This window comes from Pongo pygmaeus, chromosome X (assembly GCF_028885625.2).
Source record: "Pongo pygmaeus isolate AG05252 chromosome X, NHGRI_mPonPyg2-v2.0_pri, whole genome shotgun sequence".
Classification (NCBI taxonomy): Eukaryota; Metazoa; Chordata; class Mammalia; order Primates; family Hominidae; genus Pongo; species Pongo pygmaeus.
In genome coordinates this window covers 24,367,838-24,391,158 of record NC_072396.2, presented here as the reverse complement: position 1 = coordinate 24,391,158, position 23,321 = coordinate 24,367,838, and the positions used below count along the sequence as shown (strand labels likewise).

General features: G+C 42.7%; 1 protein-coding gene across 4 annotated transcripts in view; it reads left to right on the top strand.

The window, feature by feature from the left end:
• Positions 1-18,172, top strand: part of APOO (apolipoprotein O) — a 73,939-nt gene extending 55,767 nt beyond the window's left edge. For 2 of the 4 annotated variants that reach the window (XM_054472599.2, XM_054472597.2), the window contains exons 8-9: positions 11,840-11,904; positions 18,017-18,172. In XM_054472599.2, coding sequence (XP_054328574.1) covers positions 11,840-11,875 — 36 coding nt within the window. In that variant the 3' untranslated portion in view covers positions 11,876-11,904; positions 18,017-18,172. Of the gene's footprint in view, positions 1-11,839; positions 11,905-17,914 lie in introns of all 4 variants that reach the window. The other 2 variants (XM_054472600.2, XM_054472596.2) reach the window with 1 other exon arrangement.
• Positions 18,173-23,321: the final 5,149 nt, after the last annotated feature.

The following is a 23,321-nucleotide window of genomic DNA, read 5'->3' as shown; positions in this document are numbered from 1 at the left end:
CAGCACTTTGGGATGTGGAGACGGGTGGATCACTTGAGCCCAGAAGTTTGAGACCAGCCTGGACAACATGGCACAACCCCGTCTCTACTGAAAACACAAAAATTAGCCAGGCGTGGTGGCACACACCTCTAATCCCACCTACTTGGGAGGCGGAGGCACAAGAATCACTTGAACCTGGGAGGCGGAGGTTACAGTGAGCCGAGATCGTGCCACTGCACTCCAGCCTGGGCGAAAGAGCGAGACTCGGTCTCTAAATACATACATACATACATAAAACAGGGCACTGAAAATTTTTAAATTAGGAATGATGGCACAATTCTTAACGGTATTATTTCCCATGGGGGTATATTACTCTGAAATATCCCAAACAAGTCTGTGGCATTTTTCTGCTCTGCCACATCCCTTTTCCCTCTTACGAAATGATTCTAAATGTTTGTGCTGCGTCTTCTACCAATAAAGTAGTGTTTCAGTCTGTCATCATTGGTTACTTAAGAGGAATTTATCTGCTTCAGTTAAAATGAACTTTTTGTCAGAACTGTGAAGCAAAGATAGGTGTGTCCAGAAATATTGTCATCTTGGTACAGTCTAGGGCTTTCTTTTAAGTTACAAGAATATATAACATATGTATACAGTTTAAAATCCAACACTATAATGACCATGTACGTACCAACCAATTATCTACCTTTAAAAATAGGAAATTACCGCCGGGCGCGGTGGCTCACCCCTGTAATCACAGCACTTTGGGAGGCCGAGGCAGGTGGATGACGAGGTCAGGAGTTCAAGACCAGCCTGGCCAAGATGGTGAAAACCCGTCTCTACTAAAAATACCAAAAACTTAGCCAGGCGTGGTGGCAGGTGCCTGTAATCCCAGCTACTCGGGAGTCTGAGGCAGAGAATTGCTTGAACCCGGGAGGCGGAGGTTACAGTGAGCCAAGATCGCGCCACTGCACTCCAGCCTGGCCGACAGAACAAGACTCCATCTCAAAAAAAAAAAAAAAAGGAAATTACCAATGCCTTTCAAGTCTTCCATGGGTCCCCTCACCCCCAAGTCTCCCCAGAGGGAACCATTTTCTGGAATTTTATTTCATTCCCTTGTTTTTCTTTAAACTTTTCTTCCAGTTTAACCATATATGTATGTATCCTGAAATACTATAGTTGAGCCTGCCTGTTTTTGCCTTTATAAAAATATACCAAATTTAAGTCTAAATATACATATTTTATATATGTAAGTATATCTAGATGAGTCTTACTACATATTATTTTGCAACTTGTTTTGTTCCCTTAACATTTTGTTTATGGGTTATGTATGGCAGTAGTGCATTCATCTTCACTGCTGTAGACTATTTTCTTTGTGTTGTTGTTGTTGTTTTAATAGACGGAGTCTCACTCTGTTGCTCAGGCTGGAGTGTAGTGGTGCAGTCATGACTCACTGCAACTTCCGCCTGCTGGGTTCGAGCAATTCTCCTGCCTCAGCCTCCGGAGTAGCTAGGACTACAGGCATGCGCCACCATCCCTGGCTAATTTTTGTATTTTTAGTAGAGACAGGGTTTCACCATGTTGGTCGGGCTGGTCTCAAACTCCTGACCTCAGGTAATCCGCCCTCCTCAGCCTCCCAAAGTGTTGGGATTACAGGCATGAGCCACTGCGCCTGGTCATATTTTCTTTATGGGAAAATACCCATGTTGGTGGCTCCTTGGGTGGGTTTCAGTATATTACTATTACAACACAGCATGGCTTCATAATTTGTAAAGAATTTTTCTAGACCAGGGTTCCTGATTCATAGGGTCTGCATATCTTCAGTTTTACTAGATGATGCCAAGTAATTGTTTCCATTTTTGCCAGTCTGATGGCTTTAAAAGAGTTTTTCATTGTGGAGTATATGTGTATGTGGCTTTACTTTATTTCCCAATTTTCATTTTAAGAAAATTTCAAAACTACAGATCAGGTGCAGGACTAGTACAATGAATATACCCTTCACTTAGATTCACTAACATTTGCTGCATTTGCATAATCTATCTTTTCACCTATGCATGGTGTTCATACACACGAGTATATTTTATTTTCCTGAACCATTTGAGAATTAATTGTAGATATCATTGCATTTTCCATCTGTATCTAATGCAGCATGTATTTCCAAAGAACGTGGACATTGATTTATATAATCACAATACCGTTATTATACTCAGGAAAGTTGACATTTCATTATTTACACAAATGTTATCTAATATATAGCCCATGTTCAAATTTCCCTAGTTGCCCCAATAATGTACTTGCCTTAAACAACTTTTGATTTTTTTTTTTTTTCGAGATGGAGTGTCACTGTGTCGCCCAGGCTGGAGTGCAGTGGCGTGATGTTGGCTCACTGCAACCTCTGCCTCCTGGGTTCAAGCAATTTTCCTGCCTCAGCCTCGCGAGTAGCTGGGACTGCAGGCGCACACCACCGCCCCTGCCTAATTTTTGTATTTTTAGTAGAGATGAAGTTTCACCATATTGGACAAGCTGGTCTCAAACTCCTGACCTCAGGCAATCCACCTGCCTCGGCCTCCCAAAGTGCTGAGATTACAGGTGTGAGCCACCATGCCCGACTTTTTTTTTTTTTTTTTTTTAAGTCTCTCTTAATCTACAGGCTCCCCTTCCATCTTTTGGAGTTGACTTCCTTACAGTTTATCTGTTAAAACAATCTGGCACATTTCACCTATAGAGTTTCCAATGGTTTGGGTTTTGCTGATTACACATTTATGCCATAGTTTAACGTGTTCTCTGTACTCCCTGCACATTGGCAGCTGGATCCACGGGCTACTTGAACCAGATCCTGTTTGATCCTTTTAGCAATGCTCTAGATCCACGTAGGCACATAAGTCTGGTTTTTGCTTTGTTTTTATTGGTTTTAGCAGCTGTAGATGCTCAATGCCTAGACCCATTGAATCTTTGGGGGATAGAAATGGTGATATTGGCCGGGCGCAGTGGCTCACACCTGTAATCCCAACACTTTGGGAGGCCGAGGAGGGTAGATCACTTGAGATCAGGAGTTCGAGACCTGCCTGGCCAACATGGTGAAACCCCAGCTCTACTAAAAATACAAAAAAATTAGCCGCACATGGTCAGGAGATCGAGACCACCCTGGCTAACACGGTGAAACCCTGTCTCTACTAAAAATACAAAAAAATTAGCCAGGCGTGGTGGCAGGCGCCTGTAGTCCCAGATATTCAGGAGGCTGAGGCAGGAGAATGGCGTGAACCCAGGAGGCGGAGCTTGCAGTGAGCCGAGATCCTACCACTGCACTCCAGCCTGAGCGACAGAGCAAGACTCCATCTCAAAAAAAAAAAAAATTAGCCGCGCATGGTGGCACGTGCCTGTAGTCCCAGCTACTCAGGAGACTCAGTCAGGAGAATTGCTTGAAGCTGCAAGGCAGAGGTTGCAGTGAGCCAAGATCATGCCACTTCACTCCAGCCTGGGTGACAGAACAAGACTCTGGCTCAAAAAAAAAAAAAAAAAAGAAAAAGAAAATGGTGATATTTTACTTCTGTTGTTTCATTTTTCTCAAATTAGCTGAAATATTTTGATAAAGAACCCCTTCTCTTATCTACTAGTTACCCAGTTATAGTTTATATAGGAAAAACAAGATAATTACTTGATTTTTTTTCTCTTATTTATCCAGTTTCAAAATAATGAATTCATTCCCTTTCCTCAGAAGATCACCTGTTAGTTTTTCTTTAAAAATATCGGCCAGGCACGGTGGCTCACGCCTGTAATCCCAGCACTTTGGCAGGCCGAGGCGTGTGGATCACCTGAGGTCAGGAGTTCGAGACCAGCCTGGCCAACATGGTGAAACCCCGTCTCTACTAAAAATAAAAAATTCGCCAGGTGTGGTGGCATGCGCCTGTAGTCCCAGCTACTCAGGAGGCTGAGACTGGAGAATCACCTGAACCTGGGAGGTGGAGGTTGCAGTGAGCCACGATCGCGTCACTGCACTCCAGCCTGGGCGACAGAGTGAGATTTCATCTCAAAAAAATAGGGCCAGACACGGTGGCTCACCCCTGTAATCTCAGCACTTTGGGGGGCTGAAGTGGGCAGATCACGAGGTCAGGAGATCGAGACCATCCTGGCTAACACGGTGAAACCCCGTCTCTACTAAAAATACAAAAAAATTGGGCGTGGTGGCACATGCCTGTAGTTCCAGCTACTCGGGAAGCTGAGGCAGGAGAATCGCTTGAACCCAGGAGGCGGAGGTTGCAGTGAGCCAAGATCCCGCCGTTGTACTCCAGCCTGGGCAACAAGAGTGAAACTCCATCTCAAAAATATATATATATAAATAAATAAATATATATATATATTTGTTAATATAGAGATGGAGATATATATATATATCATTATAGGCTGGGCACAATGGCTCACACCTGTAATCCCAGCACTTTGGGAGGCTGAGACAGGAGGATCACTTGAGTCTAGGAGTTTGAGGCTGCAGCGAGTGCTATGTTCGTACCACTCCACTCCAGCCTGGGTGACAGAGCGAGACCCTGTTTCTTTTCTTTTTTCTTTTCTTTTTTTTGAGACAGAGTCTCGCACTGTCACCCAGGCTGGAGTGCAGTGGCATGATTTCGGCTCACTGCTAGCTCCGCCTCCCGGGTTCACGCCATTCTCCTGCCTCAACCTCCCGAGTAGCTGGGACTACAGGCACCCATCACCACGCCCAGCTAATTTTTTGTATTTTTAGTAGAGTCGGGGTTTCACCGTGTTAGCCAGGATGATCTCGATCTCCTGACCTCGTGATCCACCCGCCTCGGCCTCCCAAAGTGCTGGGATTACAGGTGTGAGCCACCGTGCCTGGCCGAGACCCTGTTTCTTAAAATAATAAATAAATTAAAAATCATTATGGGTTATAGATTTAAACATATTTGATAGTTTTGAATGCTTTGTAATTCTTGGTCTTATTAAAGTTCAAACTGTCCCATTTTGCTAGTGGAAGTTGGCTCTGAGTCCTCTTGACATGACCCAAGTAGTCTGCGATAGTTACCTCACTATCTAGCATGTGAAGATGTTCCCAGGATTTCCCACCGTGGTTTTCATTTACATTGCCCTGATCACTAATGAGGTTGAGCATCTTTTCACAGGTTTATTGGCTTCTTCTTGAAATGCCTGTTCATGTCTTTTGGTCACTTTTTATATGGGTCATTTGTCCCTTATTGATTTATAAGGGTTCTTTATTTTTTTCCTAGATATTAATAGTTTTGGCCAGATGTTTGCAGATGTCTTTTCTCAATATGGCTTGTCTTTTCAGTTTTGGTGTCTTGATGATCAGAAGTTCTTCATGTAGTTGATTTATTGACCTTTTCCATTATGGTTTTCACTCTTTGACTCTAGGAGCTTAATAAAAGCATGAAATATTTACTGATTGTCCATTGCTAATCCGAAACCCTTTCAGAATAGTCCTAACCCAAGGTCTCAGTATCAGAGATGAAGGCCAATTGTGGGTATCAGGAGGTCAGTTGTGGGTGTCAGTCCTCAGGGTCACAGATGGCTCTTTTAGAGTTGTCTTTTTTTTTTTTTTTTCCTAGATGGAGTCTTGCTCTGTAGCCCAGGCTGGAGTGCAGTGGTACAGTGGTGTGATCGCGTTCACTGCAACCTCCACCTCCTGGGTTCAAGCAATTCTCCTACCTCAGGCTCCTGAGTAGCTGGGATTATAGGCATGTGCCACCACGCCTGGCTAATTTTTGTACTTTTAGTAGAGACAGGGTTTCACCATCTTGGCCAGGCTGGTCCTGAACTCCTGACCTCAAGTGATCCACCCGCCTCAGCCTCCCAAAGTGCTGGGACTACAGGCGTGAGCCACTGCACCCGACTAGAGTTGTTTTTTTTTTTTTTTTTTTTGAGATGGAGTCTTGCTCTGTCGCCCAGGCTGGAGTGTAATGGCGCCATCTTGGTTCACTACAACCTCTGCCTTCTGGGTTCAAGCGATTCTTCCGCCTCAGCCTCCCAAGTAGCTGGGATTACAGTCATTCACTACTATGCCTGGCTAATTTTTTTTTTTGTATTTCTAGTAGAGACGGGGTTTCGCCATGTTGGCCAGGCTGGTCTCAAACTCCTGGCCTCAGGTGATCCCCCTGCTTCGGCCTCCCAAAGTGGTGGGATTACAGGCATGAGCCACCGCACCCAGCTTAGAGTTGTCTTATAATTAGCTAAACACAGCAGTATGTCTCAGTAAATATCATATTTTAGTTTTTCACTAGCTTTTTTTTTAATGCAACAAATTACTATCACAGAATTGTAGAATGACTGCTGAAGGCCAACACTAATTATTTAAAAGGCAGGAAATTAATAAAGAAGCATAAACCTGTTACCAACATGAAAACTGAGCAGAACTTCTAAAGCTGAGCTGTTAATAGTTTTATTCAGGCCCTTGCTGGCTCAGCAGGAAAATGAAAGGGAAGCAGCAGCCACCAGCCTGAGTAAACATGCCCTGCTTTTTCTTCCTCCATTAGAAATTCCTTGGCTCTCTAAACATGGCAAAGTTTGACTGAAAGTAAGTCATGTAGTTTTAAAATGTTCATCTTTGAAGTAAGCCAATCACAGAAGGACAAATACTGCATGATTCTACTTGTATGAGGTATTTAAAATAGTCAAACTCATGGAGGCAGAGAATAGAATGGCGATTGCCAGGGATTGGGGGAGGGAGAGATAGGGAGTTGGTAATCAACAAAGTTTTAGTCAAGCAAAGAGAATAAGTTCTAGAGACTGCTTGCACGCCACTGTGCCTATAGATAACAGTACCCTATTGTACGCTTAAAAATCTGCCAAGAGGGCAGATGTCATGTTAAGTATTCTTACCACTGTATTTTTTTTAAATGACAGCTTGATGGGTTTTCCATAAAGTTATGAATTTGTGCTCTTTGTAATTTTTTGCTGTCTAAAATTCTAAGAACTAAAGGTATTAGGAAATGATTTTGAAATGATTTTTTCTTTCTTTTTAAAAACACCATTATTTAGCAAAACGAAAAGTTAGAAATCCTGAATAATAATGGTCATCTCCTCCTTAGAAAGGAATGCACTCTTGGTATCAGTGGGCAGGATACAGCGTTGTCCAGTGGACTAAGGGGAGCGGGAGCACCAGACTCCTACCCCACCTCTGCCTCTTACTAGCCCTGAAACCTTGGGAAGTTACTCCAGCACTGTGGGAACTGGCATAGTACCTCCTGGAGCTGTTTTGAGGATTAAATAAGGTTATCTATGTGAGGAACATATGAAATGGCTGGACTCTAGCCACATGATAGTCATCAACCACCACTCATGTGATACTGCACGTTTTCGCTTCTGCCTGAGAAGATAATGTCCACTGATAGAAAATGGAACCATACCCTGTAGTCAGGAGTCCTTATGTCGTTGTTTTAGTTTTCCATTGCTGCCAAAATAAATGACTGCAAATTTACAGGCTGAAAGTAGTGCAAATGATTATCTTAGTTCTGTAGGTCAGAAGTCCAATTCTAAATCAAGGTGTCAGCAGGGTTGTGTTCCTTTCTAGAGGCCGTAGGGGAGAATTTCTTTCCTGCTCATTTAGATTGTTGACAGAACTCAGTTCCTCGAGGCTGTAGGACCAAGGTCTGTTTTGCTGGCTGAGGGCTGTTTCCAGCTTCCTTCCTCTATTGTCGAAGCCTGTAGCAAGTCCTTTGCAGATCCCCCTTCTGACCTCTTCTTCTGCCTCCCTCTTAGACTACAGGCACTCATATGCTTGAATCAAGCCCACTCAGATAATCCAAGATCATCTCCCTATTTTAAGGGCAACTGGTTAGTAAACTTAATTCCAATGCAACCTTAATTTCCCTTTGCCGTGTAAGGTAACAGTCACAGGTTCCAGAAATAGAAGACATCTTTGAGGGGCCATTATTCTGCCTACCTCACCAAGTGAACTAGAATTGTGTTGGGGTCTTTAACAGGTCATTTATCCTTACCTTTTATTTTCTTCATCCAAAAAATAAAGTGGCCTGCCATATAGGATAAATAATGTTTATTGAGCACTTACTTGCTGTGAGCTTCGCCCTTGGCGCTAAGCTCTTTGCTCAGGAAGAGTCTTTGAGGTGGGTTCTACTATTATCCCCATTTATAAGTGAGGAAACTGCATTTTGGAGAAGTTAAGTAATTGTTGAAAATAATTTAACTGGTGAGGGAGTCAGACATTTCAGCAGGCTGCTGTACCTCAAAGGTTTGGCTGGCTGGCAATCACCCTTCACATGGCAGGCATGCTAATTAGAAATCAGTGTCTTGATTTTCTTTAAAAGTTTTGGTTTTGCTAGCAGAAATTGTCATTTGTGCCCAGGCACGGTGGCTCATGCTTGTAATCCCAGCACTTCGTAGGCCGAGGCAGGCAAATCACCTGTGATCAGGAGCTTGAGACCAGCCTGGCCAACATGGTGAAACCCTGTCTTCACTAAAAATACAATAATTAGCTGGGTGTAGTAGTGGGCGCCTGTAATCCCAGCTACTCGGGAGGCTGAGGCAGGAGAATCATTTGAACCCGGGAGGCGGAGGTTACGTGAGCTGAGATTGCGCCACTGCACTCCAGCCTGGGTGACAGAGGGAAACTCCGTCTAAAAAAAAAAGAAAAAAAAGAAATTGTCATTTGTGTTCATGGACGTGGTGAGAAAATAAAAACTGAAATCAGATATGTATTAAAATGGTTGAGTTACAAAATATTCTAGATAAAACTTTGTCTGAAAATGCAAAAAAAATTGATTTCTGGCTTGTGCTAAATCACGAACTGTTTTTTTGAAGTCAGAATGTTGTTTTGTCTGAGATCCTGGAGTTCTCTGCCAAGAGCGATCTGATTTGTGATAGGGTGGTGGATGGGCTCAATATTTTTTTAATGAGATATTGGACTGTGCTGTTTTGTTATACTATAAGTGATATGTAACCAAACAAGAAAATTTTCCTAGCAACAAAGTTGTTTTCCTGAATCAGAAGAATGCTTTTGTGTGCTCATTTTCTTATTGTCCAAAAGATAAAAAAGCTTGTGAATTTAGCATCTTATTTTTTTGAGATTGAGGTACTGGCAAGTATAGATAGTAGAATATATAAGAATATCATTGGAAGTATTTGGCAAGCAGTATGTTAATTCAGACCTAAACTGTATTTAGGTAGAGAACTAACTTGTTTTTTTGTTTGTTTGTTTGTTTTTGAGACGGAGTTTCGCTCTTGTTGCCCAGGCTGGAGTGCAATGGTGCGATCTCGGCTCACCACATCCTCCACCTCCTGGGTTCAAGCGATTCTCCTGCTTCAGCCTCCCGAGTAGCTGGGATTACAGGCATGCGCCACCATGCCCTGCTAATTTTGTATTTTTAGTAGAGATGGGGTTTCTCCCTGTTGTTCAGGCTGGTCTCGAACTCCTGACCTCAGGTGATCCACCCACCTTGGCCTCCCAAAATGCTGGGATTACAGGCGTGAGCCACCGCGCCCTGCCGAGAACCACCTTGTTTTTATGCCAGACCCAATTGTTGGACATGATTATCTCACTGGCCCTCATAAGCCTTTTTTTTCTCTCTTCTTGTTCTTCATTAGTCTGGTGAGGGACCCAGACATTTCAGTAGGCTGCTATACCTCAAAGGTTTGGCTGGCAATCAGCCTTTACATGGCAGTCATACTAATTAGAAATCAATGTTGTGATTTTTTTAAAGTTTTAATTTTGCTAACAGAAATTGTTATTCATGTTCATGGATGTGTTAAGAAAATAGAAACCCAAAGTTTTTTATATTCATCAGATCTCTAAGTTCTACCCCATTCCATTTGTTTGTTTGTTTTGAGACAGGGTCTCACTCTGTTGCCCAAACTGTAGTGCAGTGGTGCAGTCACAGCTCACTGCAGCCTCAACCTCCCTGGCTTAAGTGATCCTCCCACCTCTGCCTCCTGAGTAGGTGGGACCACAGGCATGTGTCATCCCACCTGGCTAATTTTTGTATTTTTTTAGAGACAGGATTTCAGCATGTTGCCCAGGCTGATCTTGAACTCCTGGGCTCAAGTGATCTACCCGCCTCGGCCTCCTGAAGTGCTGGGATTACTGGTGTGAGCCACTGCCCCTGGCTTTCCATTTGTTTATGCAACAAATATTTGAATAGTGTGTGCTAGGAGGCCCTAGGGATATTGTGCCCTCATGAAGCTTACAGATTAATGAAAGACTCAAACATGAAAGAAATAATTACACAATCAGGAAGTACATGAGTGCTATGAAAGGGAATAGAAGGTTCTGCTAAATTGAAGGACAGGGTACAAAGAAAGCCTTGATGTAAAGGATGAATAACATTTAGCTAGGCAAAAATTGGGATTGACTGGTCTCGGTCAATGGGGTATATTTTGCAAAGATCTTGTCCCAGTAGGTAGTTTGGCAATTTCGAGCAACAGCAAAAAGGCCTCTGGGGTGTAGGTGGGTGTGTGTTCACGTATGGGTATGTGTGTTCGCTTGTGTGCATGCATGTCAGGAGGCGGGGTGGGGAGTGGCTCTGGAGGAGGAGAAGGGCACAGATTCTCAGTCCTGTAGCACTCTTGTTCAGAGCATCAAGTAGACCTGAGAATTGTATGTTGATCATTGGTCCGCCAAGCAGTTCGTATGGCCTTGTTTCCCAGAACTCCATCATCAAGTGGATGTGGTGACCATATACTTTATCATCAAAAACAGGATACTCTTTTTTTTTTTTTTTTTAAACTTCTTTTTCTATGTTGCCCAAGCTGGTCTTGAATTCTTAGGTGCAATGGATCCTCCCGCCTCGGCCTCCCAAAGTGCTGGGATTACAGGCGTGAGCCAACATGCCCGGCAAACCAGGATACTCTGGAGAGTGAAAGGGGACACTATTAATTATGCTGGGACAACGGGTATAAAACAGTACTTATAGACCAGTTCTCAGCCACTCCAGGGAGCCCCAAAGTTGCCTAGAAACCGTGCTCTGAAATGACAGGGTTAGTCACGTGTTCCTGCTTTCTCACCTTTTCCTCTTCCTTCACCCATGAATAACTCTGAAAGAGGGGCACCAGGAGAAACTGCTCCAAGTCTATACAACAGAATCTTAGCCCCCATGGCCCGCCCAGCTGCAGCCTCCGGTTTTTCAGACTGCCATCTGATCTCTGACTATTAATGTGTTTTCAGAATTAAAGTCTAAAAAACATATAGAAAAGAAAGTAAGGCCTTAAAAGTTTAGCACGTGAACTTTTCCCACTAGAAGCTTTTCCTACACTGCTTCCTATGGATTACATGACCTAATTATATGTTCCTGGACGGCCACTGGGCAGAATGGGTGTGGTCTAACTTCTTTCAGAGTAAACATGTTTTGTGGATTGGCCCCTATGGTGGATAATGGTGAATAATGCATGGAGTAAATACCTACAGGAAGCCTTCCCATAGGTGTAAAACCTTTACTTCAGGAAATAAAAGAGGAAGATAAATATATCTTTTATCTTTTTAAAAGATATATTTAAAAATATCTTTTTAAAAGATTTTTTAAATAGAATCAACTGTTTGGCTGAATCTGCATAATGAAGATTAATGGAGCTTTATTTCCTGCTCTCTCTGCCCAAGTCACTCTACAGCAGGGCCCTCAGAGAGCCCTAGTAACTTCTTCAATTTACTGACAGATGGATCACTTTGCAGTATAATAATATTTAATGGTCGGCAACTGTGAGAATGTGGGATCTCATTGTCCTCCTCAGCCTTTCTTCAACAACCCCCCAAGTCCTCAATAAAATGGTTTGACCCTGTCCCCCATAATAATTTTTAATGTTCATGTTCAGCCAAATACTCAGGACACTAAGGAGTTGCACTATTTCTTTTCAAACTGCATTCAAGCTCTTTCTTTTGTTTTAAAAGCCAGGAAATGTGAAGAATTCACCTGGAACGAAGTAGAAAACTCCATGCTCTGCCATGTGAATCAGGTAGAGAACAAGAAATCTCTGTCATTATTGTCAGCATTGTAGTGCCAGCTGAAATGACTTGTTTTTAATTAATTTAATTTAATTAATTATAACAGTTTCAATTTGATGTGAAAACATAAGGGTCATATTTTCCTCCATCTTTTAATTTCTGGGCTTAAATGCTTATTTATTTGTGTTTGTTCCACTGATGTTACCTGGGTTTTTTAGACAAGCTAGAACCAGACAGTTGGGATTTGTCTACAAATGTATTTCAAACAATTGAAAAGTGTCATTATTCCTTAGGTTTTTTTCAAACAACACTTTATTATAGTAAGTACACTTGTATTTATCTAATACTCAGTGAACACTGGAATGCATGACTGTTACAGAGAGGCTCAAAACACTAGTTATATTGTTTGTGTATATATGAAAAATTGTATAATAGCACTTGTGATTTCCTGGTAATTAGAAGACTGTAATTGAATTTGGAAACAACCTAGATATTCAACTACAGGAAAATGGCTTAATTATGGTCTATCTATAAAGAAGAATATTATTATTCTGTTTCTACAGTATTTAATTGCATGGGAACATGTGCACAATTATTGTTAAATGAAAAAAAGGTAGTGTGATATGTTTATAGAGGGGATGAAGCCAGGAGATACGACAGAAAGTGTGTATCTTTCAGTGGCATGATGATTTTTATATTTTTTTCTTCTTTATAACTTTCTGTATTTCAAAAATTTTCTGCAATGAATATGCATTTTATAATCAGAAAATTTTTTGAAAATTGGTGTTACATTTATTGTAAATCATGGCCCCTACTTAAAATTTATGAAAACCCTGAGTTTGAAGGGTCTTTTTTCCTCAAGCTTTCTTTATATTTTTGGAGACCCAGAGAGTCACATAAACTGAGAATTTGAGAGTGGTTATCTGGCCCAACCCCCAGCCTCAAGCAGACTCCCCTGAAACCCTGTATGTTCCTTCTTTTATACCAGCACTGATGGGAAACTCACCCTATGGGGCAGCCATCCTGGGACAATTCTGAGTTTTTGGAAGCTGTTTCCTCTGCTAAGCAAAAATATGTCTCCTTAGTGGTCACAGAAAACAAATCCAGTTCCTCTTTCACTGCATAGCCGTTCATACAGTAACCCAAAATCAGTATGTTCTCAGATACAAACTATTACCCGGGGAGCTTGGTTAAAGGGAAAGGCCACCCCAGAATCAGTATCTCTGGTGAATGGGGCCAGATATGCATGGGATGTGCCATTAGAAGGATGACTAGAGGGTGAGCAGCCACAGAGTGACCCATGTCCTCTAGAGACTTGACTTTTAATATGGTTATATTTCTCTCTTTTTTTAAATCCCTGTCAGCCAGAATGGTTATATTTCTGTACAGGGACAATGAAAAAGACATAGAATAAAGGGAAATTAGGTAAATATCCATTTCAATTTTCAAAGATACTCTGCACCAGAGTTCAGCTTGCTGAAATACACAACCTTGATTTCATTCTTTATTGTTTTTAGATCTTTATTGGAGGAGGTGTAGCTTTTAATTATAAAAGTGATTTGTGTTGGTTGTAAAAAAATGTTTTTAGCTGACTGTTTTAAAAGCTTGTCTTGCCCGGGCGCGGTGGCTCACGCCTGTAATCCCAGCACTTTGGGAGGCTGAGGTGGGCAGATCACAAGGTCGAGAGATCGAGACCACCCTGGCCAACATGGTGAAACCTCGTCTCTACTAAAAATATTTTTTAAAAAGCCGGGCATGGTGGTAGGCACCTGTAATCCCAGCTACTTGGGAAGCTGAGGCAGGAGAATCGCTTGAACCCGGGAGGCGGAGGTTGCAGTGAGCCGAGATCGTGCCATTGCACTCCAGCCTGGGCAAAAAGAGTGAAACTCCATCTCAAAAAAACAAAAAAAAAAAGCTTGTCTTATCCTTTATTCTTTTCTTTTTCTTTCTTTCTTTTTTTTTTTTTTTTTTTTTTTTTTGAGATGGAGTTTCACTCTTGTTGCCCAGGCTGGAGTGCAGTGGAGCAATCTTGCTCACTGCAGCCTCTGAGGCCTCCCAGGTTCAAGTGATTCTCCTGCCTCAGCCTCCCAGGTAGCTGGGATTACAGGCATGCACCACCATGCCCAGCTAATTTTGTATTTTTTAGTAGAGACAGGGTTTTACCATATTGGTCAGGCTGGTCTCAAACTCCTGACCTCAGGTGATCCACCTGCCTCAGCCTCCCAAAGTGCTGGGATTACAGGTGTGAGCCACCACATCTGGCCCCTTTATTCTTTTTTCCAGAGGTAATTTTTGTTAATAGTTTGGTATATCATTCCAGACTTTTAAAGATAGATAGATAGATAGATAGATAGATAGATAGATAGATAGATAGATAGGCCGGGTGCAGTGGCTCACACCTGTACTCCTAGCACTTTGGGAGGCTGAGGTAGGTGGATTACATGAGTCTGGCAGTTCGAGAACAGCCTGGGCAATATGGCGAAACCCTGTCTCTACAAAAAATTTAAAAAATTAGCTGAGTGTGATGATGAACACCTGTAGTCCCAGTTACTTGGAGGCTGAGGTGGGAGGATCTCCTGAGCCTGGGAGAAAGAGGTTGCAGTGAGCCATGATCACTCCACTGCACTCCAGCCTGGGCAACAGAGTGATACCCTGTCTCAAAAACAAATATATATATTTATTTATTTATATTTAAAATTTATTTATACATTAAATAAATTTATTTATACATTTATAATATATTCATGCATACATGCATGTTTTTAGTTTTTTGACAGAATGGGATCATATTCCTCATATTGTTCTGCAAGTTCACAGAAAACTTTCTTTTTACTGTTATTTATCTGGGGGGATGGGATCTTGCTATGTTACCCAGGCTGGACTTCAACTCCTGGGTTTAGGTGATCCTCCCACTTCACCCTTCTGAGTAGCTGCACAGAAAACTTACTGAAGGCATATAATTGTAATTATATTATCATACATAAAGAAATTAGGCTGGGGCTGGGTATGGTGGCTCACGCCTGTGGTCCCAGCACTTTGGGAAGCTGAGGTGGGCGGATCATGAGGTTAGGAGTTTGAGACCAGCCTGGCCAATATGGTGAAACCCTGTCTCTACTAAAAATACAAAAATTAGCCAGACATGGTGGCATGCGCCTGTAGTCCCAGCTACTCGGGAGGCCGAGGCAGGGGAATCGCTTGAATCCGGAAGGCGGAGGTTGCAGTGAGCTGAGATCACGCCATTGTACTCCAGCCTGGGTGACAGAGTGAGACTCTGTCTCAAAAAAAAAAAAAGAAAAGAAAAAAAGGAAATTAAGGCCGGGCATGGTGGCTCATGCCTGTAGTTCAAACTACACAGGAGGCTAAGGCAGGAGAATTGCTTGAACCCAGGAGGTAGAGGTTGCAGTGAGCCAAGATCGTGCCACTGCACACTCCCAGCCTGGGCAACAGAGAGAGACTCCATCTCAAAAAAAAAAAAAAAAAAAAGGAAAGAAAGAAAGAAATTGCACTAACTCCTTAACATCATCTAATATCCAGTTCAATGTACACATTTTCCTGGTTGTTTCATGAATAACTTTTTACAGTTGGTTCGTTTGAACCAGGATCCAAACAAGATCTGCCTGTTGTGTTTGACTGATAGGTCTCTTAGAACTGTAATAGTTTCCACTCCCTCATTGTCCCTTGCTATTTATTTGTTGAAAAACCTGGCTTATTTGTCCTTTAGAATTCCTGTGTTCTACAAGGATTGAGCTGGGAGGGGAAAAAAAGAATTTCTCATGTTCTGGCTGTGGCCGAATGTATCCATTTAGTGTCATTCTGTTTATCTCTTGGTTTCTTTCTTCTCTATATATCCCATAAACTTATAGTTGGATCCGAAGGCTTAATTAGACTTAGGTTCAATTTTTTTTGCTAAGAATGCCATAGACAGTACTATATTAAGCTATGTTGATGAATGAATGAACTTGTTTTACATAACATATTGTGTAAGTATTTCCCTGTCAGTACTTAATAGATCTACCCATTCCTTCTCTAGTTGCTTAATGATTTCCTGGTATGGACTACCATGATCTACTTAATCCTTACCAACATAGGTTGTTTCCAGTTTTTAGTTTTTAACAATGCAATAAATCTATCAAATTCCTAGGGAAGACAAAAGCAGATTAATAAACTGAGATAGAAAAATAAGCTAGTAGTTTACATGTTTAAGAATTTTTGGTTGTATATTAAAAGATCAAGTGAATAGTCACTGGCCTCTAAAATATTTAGAAATATCTAATTGCGCCAGGCACAGTGGCTCATACCTATAATCCCAGCACTTTGGGAGGCTGAGGCGGGTGGATCACCTCAGGTCAGGAGTTCGAGACCATCCTGCCCAACATGGTGAAACCACATCTCTACTAAAAATATAAAAAATTAGCCGGGCGTGGTGGCGCCTGCCTGTAATCCCAGCTACTCAGGAGGCTGAGGCAGGAGAATTGCTTGAACCCGGGAGATGGAGGTTGCGGTGAACCGAGAGGGCGCCACTGCACTCCAGCCTGGGCAACAAGAGTGAAACTGTCTCAAAAAAAAAAAAGAAAATCTCTAATTGCTGAGTATATTCATTACAAATTATGAAAAAAAGCCAGGCGTGGTGGCTCACAGCTGTAATCCCAGCACTTTGGGAAGCTGAGGCGGGCAGATCACTTGAGGTCAGGAGTTCGAGACCAGCCTGGCCAACATGGTGAAACCCTGTCTCTACCAAAAATATAAAAAATTAGCTGGGTGTGGTGGCGGGCACCTGTAATCCCAGCTACTTGGGAGGCTGAGGCAGGAGAATCGCTTGAACCCGGGAGGGAGAGGTTATAGTGAGCCAAGATCACGCCACTGCACTCCAGCTTGGGTGACAGAGCAAGACTCCATCTCAAAAAAAAAAAAAATTATGAAAAAAGCAATCTGGAGAAGACTCAGTTTGTCTTTGACATGTCTTTGACTATATGTGTATTTTATTCCAGAAAAGTATGATGGGGGTGATGTGAGGAAAATTACACATCAAACTGAGGGTGATGTAATCATGCTTTCCAGCAGATAGATGGAAATGTAGTTGTTTAATCTTCAGATGTGATGTGTACTGTGCCATTTAGACATTTATTTTTTATTTATTCATCCATCCATTTGGTTAATTACACTCAGATACACAGCCAGTTGAGGATCTGAATGTAGTATATGTAATGTTGATGGAACACAAAATCTTTTTTTTTTTTTTGAAACAGAGTTTTGCTCTGTTGCCCAGGCTGGAGTGCAGTGGCTCAATCTCGGTTCACTGCGTCCTCTGCCTCCTGGGTTCAAGCAATTCTCCTGCCTCAGCCTCCCGATTAGCTGGGATTACAGGCGCCCACCACCATGCCCAGCTAATTTTTTGTATTTTTAGTAGAGATGCGGTTTCACCATGTTAGCCAGGCTGGTCTCATACTCCTGACCACAGATGATCCACCTGCCTCGGCCTCCTAAAGTGCTGGGATTACAGGCGTGAGCCACCACACTCGGCCTTCTTTCTGATTCTTAGTGTAACTATCTTTAAAATGGGAATAATTACAGTTTTCTCTGGCTCTTGTTTATTATGATCATATAATGGTGATGTAAATATTTTCTACGGTTTCTCTATTTATTTATTTTGAGATGGAGTTTCATTCTTGTCGCCCAGGCTGGAGTGCAATGGCATGATCTCAGCTCACTGCAGCCTCCGTCTCCTGGGTTCAAGTGATTCTCCTGCCTCAGCCTCCTGCATAGCTGGGATTACAGGCACCTGCCACCATGTCCAGCCAATCTTTTTGTATTTTTAGTAGAGACGGGGTTTCACCATGTTGGGCAGGCTGGTCTCGAACTTCTGACCTCAGGTGATCCACCCGCCTCGGCTTCCCAAAGTGCTGGGATTACAGGCATGGGCCACCGCGCCCAGCCTGGTTTCTCTATTTAAATCTGAAGAATTTTCATAATGCAAAATTTTTTCTGGCACAGTTACTTATGTTTTTCTTTCCTTTCTTTTAGTTATAGGTAAACATTGGAAACTCCATAGAATAAATCAGTATTTCTACAGAAAAATGGCATAGAAGTCAGTATTGAATGTATTAAATTGGCTTTCTTCTTCAGGAAAAACTAGACCAGACCTCTGTTATCTTCTGTGATATCATCCTACAAGCAAACTAATCTGGAATCCCTTCACCTAGAGATAATGTACAAGCCTTAGAACTTCTCGTTCTCATGTTGCTATTTATGTACCTAATTAAAACCCAAGTTAAAAAAAAATCCGATATCATTGAGTGATGGTCTAAGTGTGTATGGTGTGTATGTATGCATGGTTTGTGTGTGTGGTGCATGTTTGTGTGTGTGTGTGGTATGGATGGTGTATGTGAGTTAAAGACAACAGGTAACTCTTAGGGAAGTATCAGCTCGCAGCCTGCTGAGTCTGGGCCCCACAACACATAGTATAGAAGAGTAGCTCTGGAGTCCGAGAGATGCTTCAATAACCAGCACAAGGAACAAAACTTGTAAGTAATACAGTTTCCCTGACGATGATTAGAAGACATATAAAAGGAAACAGTAACAGTGACCCCTTGTTGTGGCTGTCATCTCCTAGTTTGTACAGAACTTGCAATTCTTGAATGCCAGTGGGAGATTCAGAATGAAGAAGTCTCTGTCCTCTGCCAGTGGATGAATGGGGATGTGGTGTGTGTTTGGGTTCTCTGTATGTGTATGGCTTGTATTCTCCTCCTCTGTGGCCCTGAATGCACAGCTCATTGAACTCTGTATTCCCACTGCACGAGCCTCTTCTGACTTGTCAGCCAGCCAGCCAGTAAGGATGGCAGGGGAACAGAATGTCAAAGAGAATTTAGAATTTCCAGATTTCACTTAGATTTGGGAACTCTAAGTCTTCCTTGTATACTTGTATCATCAATTGAATTCCTAACCATTGACCTTCCAGAACTGATAGCAGTCAGTAAGATAGCAATACACAGATGGATATGCACATATTCATGTTATATATATTTAAGAGAGCCAAAATGGCAGGAACAGTGGGAGCATTGTTACCAGATTAATGAGCTGAAGCAAATTTGTCCCTAGAATATTCTCCATAGTCACCCAGAAGTCTTTTATTTCCTTTTATGCCAAAGTACTTTTGTGTTACTATACCACTCACTCAAATATATGAAAGCCATGCCTATATAGCATTATAAATATGCTATTATTTCAGGCTTTCTCCATTTGGCTTGGCCTCCCACATCACCTCTGGAAAGTAGCGATTCCATGAGTTTCTTCCTTGCAATTGCCTGATCTGGAGAAGATTAAGAAGAAATGGCCTACACGTCAGCATGCTCAGGTCATTAATCAATAATTTGAGTGCCTCCTATCTAAGATATTACCTCCCATATTTAGTTTTTTACTCAGTATTGAAACATTGCTTTAAAACATTTTAGGCCCGGTGCAGTGGCTCACGCCTGTAATCTTAACACTTTGGGAGGCCGAGGCAGGTGAATCACTTAAGGCCGGGAGTTTGAGACCAGCCTGGACAACATGGTGAAACCCTGTCTCTACTAAAAATACAAAAATTAGCCAGGCGTGGTGGTGCACACCTGTAGTCCCAGCTACTCGGGTGTCTGTGGCACAAAAATTGCCTGAACCCAGGAGGCAGAGTTTGCAGTGAGCCAAGATCAATCCACTGCACTCCAGCCTAGGCAACAGAGTGAGACTTTGTCTCAAAAAAAAAAAAAAACAAAAAGAAGGCCAGGCGCAGTGGCTCACGCCTGTAACTTTGGGAGGCCAAGGCGGGCAGATTGCTTGAAGTCAGGAGTTCAAGACCAGCCTGGCCAACATAGTGACTATGTTGTCTCTACTAAAAATACAAAAATTTGCTGGGCATGATAGCGGGTGCCTGTAATCCCAGCTACTCAGGAGGCTGAGGCAGGAGAATAGCTTGAACCCAGGAGGAGGAGCTTGCATTGAGCCAAGATCACACTGCTGCACTCCAGCCTGGGCGAAAGAGCAAGACCCTGTCTTAAAAAAAAAAAAGAAAAAGAAAAAGAAAAAGATCAAAATGTAGGCAAAATGCCTGTGTTCACATATACAGATGGAAAAATGTGACTTGCTCGAGGTTAAATAGCAAATCAATGACAGGTAAAATTAGGCCATGCAGTGAATATTACTTATCTTTCTTAGTCTAAAGATATAATTCAGAATCTTTGAATTCAGAAAAAGTAATAGATAGGGGTTATATTTTCCTCATCTTATCTCTTTTTTTTTTTTTTTCCCACCCGGGCTGGAGTGCAGTGGCATGCACGGTCACAGCTGCTGCAACCTTGACCTCCTAGGCTCAAGCAGTTCTCCTGCCTCAGTCTGCCGAGTAGCTGGGACTACAGGCATGCACCCCCACACCCAGCTAATTTTTAATTTTTTTGTAGAGACAAGGTTTTGCTATGTTGTCCAGGCTGGTCCCGAACTCCCCAGCTCAAGTGATCCACCCACCTTGGCCTCTCAAAGTGCTGGGACTACGGACGCACCTTGGCCTCTCAAAGTGCTGGGACTATGGACGTGAGCCACCGCGCCCGTCGGCCTTGTCTTTTTTTTTTTTTTTTTTTTGGAGACGGAGTTTCGCTCTGTTGCCCAGGCTGGAGTGCAGTGGCACGATCTCAGCTCACTGCAACCTCTGCCTCCTGGGTTCAAGCAGTTCTCCTGCGTCAGCCTCCCAAGTAGCTGGGATTACAGGTGCCTGCTACCACACCCGGCTAATTTTTGTATTTTTTAGTAGAGACGGGGTTTCACCACGTTGGCCAGGCTGGTCCCGAGCTCCCGCCTCGGCCTCCCAAAGTGCCGGGATTACAGGTGTGAGCCACTGCACCCGGCCTCCACCTTGCCTTATCTTAATGAATGCTCTTTGCACTCATCATTTTGGCAAGTCTTTTGTTTTGTTTCTTTTTTTTCTTTGAGGCAAGGTCTTACTCTCTTGCCCAGGCTGGAGTGCAGTGGCGCGATCACAGCTCACTGCAGCCTTGACCTCCCTGGGTTCAGGTGCTCCTCCCACCTTAGCCTCCTGCGTAGCTGGGACCACAGGCATATGCCACCATGCCCCGCTAGTTTTTGTATTTTTTGTAGAGATAAGGTTTGCCATGTTGCCCAGGCTGGTCTCAAATTCCTGAGCTCAGGTGATCCACCCACCTCAGCCTCCCAAAGTTCTGGGATTACAGGCATGAGCTACCGTGCCCAGCCCAAGTTTTGACTTTTTAATTCAATTTACCAACCCAGTCTAATGCAGAAACCACTGTCAGGGGACCGGTAGTACATTTGTGGGACTAAACTCTCCTTATGGCTTGATTTTCATTTAAAGTAAGTATTTGAAATCATGGTTTCATTCACCAGAGGTTGAAAGAAACTTGCTTCAGGTTTTGGTTTTCACCCTGTAAACCTTCTGTCTGATGTTTTGTTTCCCTTCTGATATGTTCAACTTTCAAGTCAGTACAGGTTGAGTATCCCTTATCCAAAATGCTTAGGACCAGAAATATTTTGGATTTTGGAATTTTTTTAGATTTCGGAATATTTGCATATACATAATGAGATATCTTGGGGATGGGATCCAAGTCTAAAAACATGAAATTCATTTGTTTCATTTGCACCTTATACACTTAGGGTGAAGGTAGTTTTATAGAATATTTTTAATACTTTTGTGCATTAAATTTTGTGTGTGTGTGTGTGTATATATATAGAGAGAGAGAGAGTTTTTGTTTTGTTTTTGAGAGAGTCTCACTCTGTTGCCCAGGCTGGAGTAAAGTGGCATGCTCTTGGCTCACTGCAACCTCCACCTCCTGGGTTCAAGCAATTGTTGTGTCTCAGCCTCCCTAGTAGTTGGGATTAAAGGCATGTGCCACCACACCCAGCTAATTTTTTGTATTTTTAGTAGAGATGAAGTTTCAGTATATTCACCAGGCTGGTCCCAAACTCCTGGCCTCAAGTGATGGCCCACCTCGGCCACCCAAAGTGCTGGGATTACAGGCATGAGCTACCGCTCCTGGCCAGTTTTCACTATATATATATATATATATATATATATTTTTTTTTTTTTTTTTTTTTTTTTTTTGAGACAGAGTCTCACTCTGTCACCCAGAATGGAGTGCAGTGGCGTGATCTCGGCTCACTGCAAGCTCCACCTCCCGGGTTCATGCCATTCTCCTGCCTCAGCCTCCGGAGTAGCTGGAACTACAGGCGCCCGCCACCACGCCCGGCTAATTTTTTGTATTTTTAGTAGAGACGGGATTTCACTGTGTTAGGATGTTCTCGATGTCCTGACCTTGTGATCCGCCCATCTCAGCCTCCCAAAGTGCTGGGATTACATGCGTGAGCCACTGCGCCCAGCCAGTTTTCACTATATTTTGACTGTAACCTGTCACACAACGTAAGATATGGAATTTTCCACTTGTGGCATCATGTCTGTGTTCAAAAAATGTTTGGATTTTGGAGTGTTTTGGATTTCAGATTTTTGTACTAGGGATGCTCAAGCTGTAATTAACCAGCACATAACACTAAGGGTATACAGTTAGGTCAAACTCTAGATGTGACCAAAGTTCAGGCTTATTTATGTTTATGAAGTTATAGCCAAGGAAATGCCTGGGTGGAAGAAAAGTTTGTTTTTACAAGCAAGTGTTTTACTTTTCATTCACTTAGCAGTGCAGAATGAGTCATCTGTGTTTCACATGTAGGGGCCTTTATCTTAACTGACTATAGAGTTTTGTTGCTGGTCTTTAGCTGTGACTCTGGAAGACAGAAGAATACCCAAGGAAGTAACTCTTTTTCCTGCCCGCCTACAACCTGTGAAATAATCTTAAGACTCAGGCCAGGCGCAGTGGCTCATGCCTGTAATCCCAGCGCTTAGGGAGGCCAAGGCAAACGGGTCACGAGGTCAAGAGTTCCAGATCAGCCTGGCCAATACGGTGAAACCCCGTCTCTACTAAAAATACAAAAATTAGCCAGGCGTGGTGGTGCGCGCCTGTACTCCCAGCTACTCAGGAGGCTGAGGCAGAAGAATCGCTTTAACCCGGGAGGCGGAGGTTGCAGTGAGCCGAGATCATGCCACTGCACTCCAGCCTGGGCGACAGAGTGAGACTCCATCTCAAAAAAAAAAAAAAAAAAAGTCTTAAGACTCAGTATCCCTATAGTCAGTCTGTAAATTCTCTCCTCTCAGGTATGCCTGGTGAGACTCACTGTTCAATGCCGATTTGTTGATAGGTGTAGAGAACACATAGAACAACAAGGGAAAGGCAAAGAAGGAGAAAAATAGAGGATTCAAAGACTGCTCTCCACACTCAAAGTCATGGTGAGCCCTTCAAATGCTTAGATGACATAATACTGGGATTTTGTTAGGAGGAACCCCAAATTTGTGTATGGTCAGAGGGTGATTTTAAATGCATTG